General features: G+C 34.5%; 1 protein-coding gene across 1 annotated transcript; it reads left to right on the top strand.

The window, feature by feature from the left end:
* The first annotated feature begins 904 nt into the window (after positions 1–904).
* Positions 905–9915, top strand: LOC114390538 (CLP protease regulatory subunit CLPX1, mitochondrial-like). Its single transcript, XM_028351291.1, has 15 exons — positions 905–2457; positions 2990–3051; positions 3256–3353; positions 3494–3573; positions 3876–3926; positions 4848–4922; positions 5003–5080; positions 6198–6254; positions 6714–6784; positions 6900–6999; positions 7237–7341; positions 8284–8346; positions 8919–9041; positions 9162–9314; positions 9518–9915. The coding sequence occupies exons 1-15, from the start codon at positions 1513–1515 to the stop codon at positions 9590–9592; spliced, it is 2136 nt and encodes a 711-aa protein (XP_028207092.1). The 5' UTR covers positions 905–1512; the 3' UTR covers positions 9593–9915.
* Positions 9916–10201: the final 286 nt, after the last annotated feature.

The following is a 10201-nucleotide window of genomic DNA, read 5'->3' as shown; positions in this document are numbered from 1 at the left end:
ATCCTTTAATGCCATGTACAAGTGGGTAACTAACCATAATTGATAGATGAAATGGAGATTGAAATGCTAACTTTAACCCAATAAAATCTCATGTGCTTTTTCCTTTTTATACCTTTATTCCTCAAGAATTGAGTTCAATAATATTCCTATCCTCTCTTAGAATATTAGAGAGACAAATGGTGCTGGAGCCAAGAGACATTTACATGAATTTATATTTAAGTTTAGACTTATTATTTGTAGTGTTTATGAAAACTCGAGTTTTTTTTATTTGGTACTATCATGATTAGACCCTTGATAGTTACAGATTTAGGACCTTAAATTAGGGTAATTTATTTAAAAAATAAAATTAATAATTAATAGAAAAGGGTAAAAAATTAGGGGTAAGGGATCAAATACACAAAATTAGGGGTGGACAAAATCTACACACTTAACATATTTTTATGTAATTTTTTAAAAAATGAAATGAATTCATTATTTAGCCTGTGTTGTCAATTAAGATATATCTATTAACTAATATTGTACATGTAAGAAGAGTTATTTTAGAAGAAAATAAAAAAAACATCAAATAATATTTCATAGAATCTAAGTGTAATTTATTCTAAATTTTATTATAAGAGAGAAAATTATATGATAGTTATAATGTTTTAGGGGTATAATTAAAACGAATAAATAAAACAATTTCTCATGCAATGCTAAAAAGTAATAGTTCAAAGATTTTTATTTTTATTAAAACATTTCTTTAAAAAATGTTAAACAAAATAAATAAATACTAATATCTAATATATTAAATACACAGACAAAAACAATACTTCTTTAAAGAATTTAAATGGCGTGACGAATTTTCATTTAATGAGTGTCATCCACAGGTAAATAAATCCATAGGATAGCCTTGCAGCTACATACATCACATCCAACAATAAATGGCCACTGAAAATGAACATCCAGGAGAAGACATTGACAAATAATACTAAGTCTTTGCAACGGTTATCCATGGTAAACAACACCATTGGTGGTTTTTTCCGCTCCAAACCAGAAATGTAGCTTATGGCTGCAAACAAAACACAAGAGAAAGTGTAGAGAAGAAGGCCGTGACTCGTTAGAGATAACATTAACAAAATGGATCCACATTACATGGTCAAAGTGTCAAAAAATAGAAGGAAAATAAACATCACCACTGCCACTTACATACACTTCCTCAAATACGTGTGTCATGTTGTTTGTGTTGGCAGTTTTCTTTCCTTCGCCGATAAACACTTCTTAGCTCTATCTTGTTGCTCAATCCTCTCCCCTCCAATCCAATTTTCTCTCTCTTCCCCTGCATAAATTCACGCACACCCACTTCCCAATCCGCGAACACAGATCCAAAGTTCTTCTCTTTTTCACCGTTCCACGCTAATTCCCCAACTGGGTCATCCAAATTCACAACATTACTTTGCTAATCAACCCAACCCAACCCAACCCTAATTCTCTGTTTTTCATCCCTTTGGTTTTTCGGATCAAAATTCTCGACCCATGTCGCGAATCTTCGGTAGATGGAAGAATGCGAAGGAAATGGCGTTGCTTTCGGGGTTCCTGCCACGTGGGCACCATCAAACCGGGTTCAATTTTTGCCCAATTTCGACCCACCTGAACATGGTCGCCGGCCACCGGCGGCGGGAGGCTCCGGTGGGGGTTCAGGAGCGGTACAAGTGGGACCGCGGCGGCTCGGACGACAACTCGACCCGGAAGATCCGGGCCGAGGCGAATTGCCCACGTTGCACCAAAGACATGAACCTTGTTTTCTCTAATCGCCACTTTCCCACCCCATCAAGTGAATCTGAATTGGGCGGTGGTGGCGGAGAAAGAGAAAAGGGATACCAATCGGTGAACCTTTGCCCAAGTTGCAAAACTGCTTATTACTTTCGCCCTTATGACACTACACCTTTGCAAGGTACCTTTGTGGAGATTGGTAGGGTCACTAGTACTAAAAATAATGGTGTTAATGATGTAAGTGGTAAGGGGCATTCTCCTAGGAGGATCACACACGGGAAGGGTGGTGGCAAAGAGGGTGGTAGTAGTACTAGTAAGGGAGAGGAATTTTGGGGTAGGAGTAATAATAATGCAAGTAAATGGCTTGAAGTGTCATTGTGGGAGACTTTGATGACTTACAATAGGGGCGCTGGCAGAGGTAATGGTAGTAATGGCGAGCCACCTGAGTCGTGGCCGCTGGCACCAGATGGTAGTAATGGGAATGGAAATGGATTGGCTGTACATACTCCTCCAGGCCCGCCTTTTCCACCTGGGATTAATGTTATCCGGGCTACGGGGCCACGGAATGGTGGATCGGGTGGTGGAGGTGGGGGCAAGGGCGAGAAGACTGCCTGGGGAGGGTCTAATTTGGGGAAGGATTTTCCCTCGCCGAAGGAGATCTGTAAGGGTCTTGACAAGTTTGTTATTGGCCAACAAAGAGCCAAGAAGGTATCCTTTTTTCCTGAATTTTGTTTGTTGTGCCTAGTTCGGCTTGCTGATGTGCAGTTAAGTGTCAGCCTGTGGTTTGTTTAGGATGCAAAATGAGGAATAAAAGGAAATTAGTGAAAATGTATGTGTCTTTTCTAGATTCATTGTTTTAATTTTGAATTTGATTCCTCTGGTTTTCTTCCACTCTTTGTATATCCAAAACAATTAGACTTGCCAATATTACAAGTCACTGCAAATGCATTGTTTTGACTGTACCTTGTTAATGGTTTATTTTTCTGTGCTTAGTTCGGCTTGCTGATGTGCAGTTAAGTGTCAGCCTGTGGTTTGTTTAGGGTGCAAAATGAGGAATAAAAGGAAATAAGTGAAAATGTATGTGTCTTTTCTAGATTCATTGTTTTAGTTTTGAATTTGATTCCTCTGGTTTTCTTCCACTCTTTGTATATCCAAAACAATTGGACTTGCCAATATTACAAGTCACTGCAAATGCATTGTTTTGACTGTACCTTGTTAATGGTTTATTTTTCTGTTGAAGGTGCTCTCTGTAGCTGTTTATAACCACTATAAAAGAATATACCATGCCACTTTACAGAAAGGGTTAGTTCTTTTACTACCCCTTAGTGGAATTACAACGGATTCTTTTGATTCCTTATTTCCCCTTTTTTATATAGATCTCTTCATATATAAACCAATCCATATGTCATGGTAAATATATGGGGAATTTACCCAAGTGTCAAAATCATAGTTTGGTCTTTCACATTATCTATTTGCTATGATTGAATCGGTGGATTTCAATACTAGGTCAGCTGCAGATTCAGGAGTTTCAGAAGTATTAGATGATGACGATAATGTGGAGCTAGAGAAAAGTAATGTTCTCTTGATGGGTCCAACAGGGTCAGGTATGACATTCATTAAAACTAATTTATTTCCTTTTTTCTTAGAAAATGAGAATTAGTTGCATCCACATTGCTTGCTCTTTTGATTTCAGTATCTGAAATTACAGCATGCCTGTTATTCTAATCTAAATTTTATCGAATAGGGAAGACATTACTTGCTAAAACACTGGCTCGATTTGTGAATGTGCCGTTTGTCATTACTGATGCAACAACCTTAACACAGGCAAGTATGAATTCATTGATGAGGTAATGTTAGAATGAGGAAAACAAAGAGTACAACATAAACAAGTTAAAAGATGCAGATTTGTCCATTTTCCCGTGCCAAAGATCTGAATTTTTTTCTTATTTTTGAGATAAGAATGTATTTGGTATGTTTGCTGGATGCAATCAACTTTTACTTTCAACTGAAAATTTGGGTATACTGTAGTAGTTAGTAACTGTTTCTGGTTTGGTTTCATAGTTGGCTCACCTGTCCTTAGACAAAGTTTTGTTGTTATTGACCTAAACAAGTTTTCTACTTTGCAGGCTGGTTATGTTGGAGAAGATGTCGAATCAATATTGTATAAACTACTCACGGTATGTGTACTGTTCTGCACCATTCTGGTGTTTGATTAAATTACCAATCCTTTCTCTTCTAGGAATGACCTTATTTATCAATTTCAGTATCCTAGCAATTCTTTTCTTAGGTTATGCTCACTTATATTATACAGTTGATGAATGGAATTACTCATAATAGAGAGTTTGTTACATTCAGGGAAGCTTCCTTGCTTTAGAAACTTAATTGAAAATGATAAAGGTCAGCCCAAATACCTTAACAATTTATATTAGCTGCAGACAAGAAAAAATTAGTTTAATCCCTCTTTATTTTGTCTATATCTTTTGCCCCACATAATAACCAATAATTATTTATTTGCGTTGTCTAGTTGGAAAAATTCTAAATGGTTATATCCTCATACATAATATAGGTTGCTATCTAGTGAGGTGCTTGTTGTGGTGGATTTCTTCCCTTGTGGGTACTGTGGTAGAGTAGCATTCTGTCCTTCAATTTGAGCCACAATGACAACAATGAGACATTAAAATGAATTACTTTAGCTTGTTCATTTTTTTTAAAAAATTGCTCTCATGAAGATGTGGCGTATAGTCAGTGTACAGTCCTAGAGTTAGTCATTTTTTTAAATAAATAATTCAAGAATATATTTGTTAATATTTAAACTAATAAATAAAACTTTGCGACATGTGCTGCTTTTATGGAGTCATAACATTTACTAGAACTACTTTAATTTCATGTAAACTAAGAATACTATTATAAAAAACAGTTAAAAAATTATTTAAACAAAAAGAAAAGGTTCCTGACACGCATGGGTGCATTTTAGTGAGACAAGCCAGAGTTTGAATCTCCTCATCTACTGTTCTGTGCAAAGATTGTTCTTTTTATCTTGTTTATAGTTGCACCTTCCTTCCATCTCATTGCTATACTGGTTATTTTTGCCATAACAGGCAGCAGATTTTAATGTTGCAGCAGCTCAACAAGGAATAATTTACATTGATGAAGTTGACAAAATAACGAAGAAGGTTTCTTTTCTAATTTAATTGGATAAGTTAATACTTTCTTGTTGACTATAGATTTTAATGTTGTTGTTATATAATTACAGTCCAAGAGCTTAAATATCAGTCGGGATGTTTCTGGTGAGGGTGTTCAGCAGGCATTATTGAAAATGCTGGAAGGAACTGTAAGTAAAGGATCTAGAATGCAGTTGTTGCTAACTGGTTTATTGTATCTCATTTATATTGCAACTGAAATCTGCAATTTGACAAGCAATTGCAATTATATGTGCAAGGGTATTTAAATTGGTGATTGACTGGTAGCTAATAACACTGATGCATTAATGGTAATTTCAATTAGATTAAGAAAGTATAGTATATTCTTTTGCATGTTGGGATCTGATTTTGAGAAACTCAAACTCCTATTTATTCAGTGAGAGGAAGCTGATATGCTGTATAATTCTCAGGCATTGAGGACTGAATAGTTGAAACCTGAAACATGAGGCATAATTGATGAAATGTGTTGGTCATAGGGTTTAGTAAGAGCAGACATGATTCCTTGGAGTACAATATTCTTTTCTATTACCATAAATTATGTGTTCACGATTTCTTCTTCCCAAGTAAAACAAACTAATAGTAATGTAGCTCCTTTGTGCTGCTTCTAATTAATTGCATGCCAAAGTTTGTGTTTTGAACTGTTGTTGAGGAAAAATAAAAGACCTGGTATTTCTAGACCAATTTCCAAGGAAAATGTGTATTTTTCACCAAGTAGTCTCTTGTTGAAGCTCAAGTGAAAAAATGCCAATTTTATATAAATCACCACCAAAGCATCTACTGCAGTATGAAACAAAAATCAAATTATCATAATATCCTTTTTGCCTGAAAACTCCATGGTTAAAAGTAAAGATATTAATAAATGAAAGGAAAAAGAATTCTGAAATTTGAATTATTTGAATTTAGACTAAATTAGCTCCCTGAGCTGTTATGGTTAATTTTGTTTGGTTCTGTGATTCTAAATTCTGGAATGTATTCTCTGAAGCCTTCTTTAGCCACCGTTTTTAAGATTCACTTTAACATTAGATTTATTTTTACTTTTTATTGACAATATAAAATATAATTTCCCTCATAATCCAGATCCCAGATTCAATAAATTTTTTGTAACATCACCGTTTTGTGTTGTGGAACTTTTTCATATTTTTACTTATGCATTGATTATTTGTGTTGAATGTTTTGAAGAGATAGGGCTAAATTGGTTATTGCCATTCATACAGTATCCTAAACTTGGAATGATTTCTTATTGTCTAGATAGTAAATGTTCCTGAGAAAGGAGCTAGGAAGCATCCACGGGGGGATAACATTCAGGTATGTTGTTTTGGAAGAATAACATGTCGTCATTCCTTTTCATTTTGTTTATGCGTGTACCACTCAGACAATTTTTCTCATATTTTTGTTTTCTATTGTCCTGAATCCTGAAATACTCGTTTAGAATTTAGAAACATGTTTCTATCATTATGATCAATGTATCTTTTTTTCTCATTAAACAAGAATGAAAAAATGAGAATGGTGCAATCACCTCATTGGTTGGTGAACAATGCACACCTTTGCACTAAAACCAACATAGATAGCTGGAGGAAATAACAAAGGAGAAAATGCCAAATGGAGAATTTTTTTTAAGAACTCTTGTAATCTCTTACCAAGTATTTTTCAATATATGTCAATGTAGGCCAGCTTCAGTCACCTAGTGGCTAGTACAGTTATAACTCTAGAAACACTTGTTAAGTTTTTCAATAATCTTCCATTTATTTTTTTTATCTTATGCAGATGGACACAAAAAATATTCTTTTTATATGTGGTGGAGCATTTATTGATCTTGAAAAAACCATTTCGGAGAGGTAATGTTGGCCTTTGTCTTGCAAAAATATTTGCTCATAAATCACAGTTGGTTTACATATGACTTGGTTTCTGCTAGAGTATTCACTAACTTATACGATTTATCAAATAAACCAGACGACAAGATTCTTCTATTGGTTTTGGAGCACCAGTTCGTGCCAATATGAGAGCTGGTGGAATAACAGATTCTGCAGTAACATCATCTTTACTTGAGTCAGTGAGTGTTGTCTCTTATATGAAATATTAATCTCCTTTTTTTATAATTGTAAGGCTAGATAGATAGATGGATACTGTAAGCCATTGAAGCTTGTAAATAATGCACTTAAGCTACCATGGTGGCGTGTGCTTTCTCAAATCTTTCAACAACAGATAAAGACACACTAGTGAGATAATGCATTGTTGTAGCCGACAACTATCATAATGAGTCTAAACAGTTGTTTTTAATATTTTTCAGGTGGAAAGCGCTGATCTTATTGCATATGGCCTCATACCAGAGTTTATTGGACGATTCCCCATTTTAGTTAGCTTGTCAGCTTTAACTGAAGACCAACTTATGATGGTATTCCTACCTTGTTTATATTGTCTTCAATCATTTCAATCATATATCTTTTCATGCTCTAAACAATTTAGTGTTCCAAGGACTGATTCTGCTTGCCTACTGCTTCTGATGATGATTGATTTTGTACTGCCATTTCTAATGCTTTATACTTATAAAGACTGGAATCTGTATGGGTTTAGCCTCCTAAAAGTTTTAAATCTTCGTTGTTCTCTCACCATATCAAGATTTTGTTATATATTTATTATTTATATATTTTTAATAATTAACTTCAATATTTTTATAAAGATAATAATCAAATTGATAAAGAAAAAGAAAATATAGTCATGGTTCATATTTAATAGTATGGAAAGCATCTTGAAAAATAAATTGGAAATTTTATTGATTTTTTATGACTAGAATAGGAACTTAAGATGTGGGTATAAAATGTAAAAAGAAAATTCAACACACACACACACACCACGCACACACATATCTTAAAAAATTATGCAAGCTGGTTTTGTTTTGTAATTGTAATGAAGATTGGAAGAAGGTCCTTAAAAGTAGGGTAGTTGTATCCTTGTTTTTGTTGACACTTTGGTCCTCTCTTTTCAGTTATAGTAAACAATGAAATTGGAACATTTTTGGAAAGTAGAAAAGAGTATAAAAGAGGGGAATCACTTTTCTATTTAGTATATGTCACTTCATATGTAGAGTTTGAGTTCTTTTTTGCCTAGTGGACCCATAATTTGTTTATTACTTTTAACAACTCAAGTGTCATTGGCATCAGTAATATCATCTGAAAATTTTCCCATGGACTGTTTGTAGCATGTTATATATGTTGGTTTAGATTTTAGACTTGCTGTCATGTGAAATACTAATTTTGGCTGTTTGAAGAGTCATAGTTTTTACTTATTTTAGATCTTGAACAGATATATAGTCATATAACTGTTGTTGGTTTTGTAGGTCCTCACTGAACCAAAAAATGCTCTTGGCAAGCAGTACAAGAAATTATTTAGCATGAACAATGTAAGCAGTGTGTGTGTGTGCACTCTGTATGTATGTGGTGTGAAAACCTGAACTCACGTGGCTACCAGATCCTTTTCATCCCAAACCAACAAAATTTAGGCATACCAAGATGCCAACATCAAATTGGTTAAAGTACGATTGATTTAATGATTGTTCATTGCAGACTATTCTTATAATGACTCACCAAATATATCTTTTTAATCAGTTACAGTCTCCCTCTTCCTATTTTTCCAAGACATAAAAATATTCCTTTATCTCATTTGATGTTGACTGTAGCTTGTCTCAGCCATTTTTTCCTTTCTACTTTGGAACATCATGGAAGCCTAATCAAAACCAACCTTGGTTGATTTAGTTTGCCATGGTTTCTGGGCCATTTGGTGTTGGTCTTTGCCTGGTCAAACTGGCCAACTTGTTTATGCCTTTTGCACAAATCATTTAAGTTGTCCTGTGTGTGCATGCATGTGTGTGTGTTCATTTGTTTAATCTTTCTTTCAGTTAAAACTGCAAGTGAGTAGCTTGTAGATTGGACAAAGTGAAGTCTATTTATCTCAAACTTTACCTGTACTCTTCAGGTTAAGTTACACTTCACAGAGAAGGCTCTAAGATTGATAGCAAAAAAAGCAATGGCCAAAAATACTGGTGCCAGGGGTTTAAGAGCCCTACTGGAAAACATTTTAACTGAAGCCATGTTTGAGGTATTGGACAGTTGGTTTATTCTTAAAATATCTAACTGTGTATCAGCTATCTTCAAGTATCACAAACTATCACTCTTCTCTACGGTTTTGTACTAACATATACATGCTTATTTGCACCAGATTCCTGATATTAAGACAGGAAGTGACCGAGTTGATGCAGTTGTTATCGATGAAGAGTCAGTAGGATCACTAACTGCTCCTGGATGTGGAGGGAAAATTCTTCGTGGAGATGGTGCTTTGGAGCAGTACCTTGCTAAGATGAAGGATTCAGCGGTATGATCTTACATTTGAACCTGTGCTGATTAATGCATTAGATTTATGTTTGAGGGTTGATTATTATATAGAAACTATCTACTTTTTAAGTTACCTAGTAGTAGCCCCTGCTAATATAATACCATGCTTTTATTCATTTGCAGCATTATGAGCTATGAGGATATTGTATTGAGTTTTGACTAATTTTGCTTAATCTTTTGCAGGTGAATGTTGACGTAGGTGAATCAGATTTACAAGAGGGGGATTTGGAGCTTTCATCAAGAGCCATGAGCTTCTGATATTACTACATTTACCATATTCGGTGTATAATTTATCATTGTCATTGTTATTTGTAAAAATCACATAAAAATTGCTGTAATTATCCCTTGTATAACAGCATAGCTACTGGTCTAAGTTTCACTGGATAGGAAAGTAATAATAGAAGATAAAGAAAGGTGTAGTGTAGCATTGCTAATTTAGGCAGCACATTATACAAAATTTCAATTATTTTTTAGGAAGTCTCACTGAAGACATTTTTTCCTTTGTACTGGATTACTGGATTCCCACTGAGCAATTTACCTATTATGGATTTATTGCAGGCAGTCTTATGCTGATTTCATAACTTGAACTAGTTACCGACTTATATTTTAACTACTGTGCTAAGGGTCTCCTTCACCTTCAGATTTGCTCAGGCATGCCAAATCAAAATTATGCTTATGTAAATGGAACAGACTATGGAGTAATAATTATAAATGAAATGAGTTACCTCAGTTTAAGAAAGTGAAAAAAAAAAAACGCCACCATGCAAACTAATCATGTTACAATAATTTCTAGGCCGGAACAATATATGTTGGAAAAGGCTATTTTGTAGGTCCTGAATATGCATAATTTTGTTGTTAAAAGAAAGT

Source organism: Glycine soja, chromosome 16 (genome assembly GCF_004193775.1).
Source record: "Glycine soja cultivar W05 chromosome 16, ASM419377v2, whole genome shotgun sequence".
Lineage (NCBI taxonomy): Eukaryota > Viridiplantae > Streptophyta > Magnoliopsida > Fabales > Fabaceae > Glycine > Glycine soja.
The sequence above is the reverse complement of the archived record's forward strand: the minus strand, read 5'-3'. Positions and strand labels throughout refer to the sequence as shown.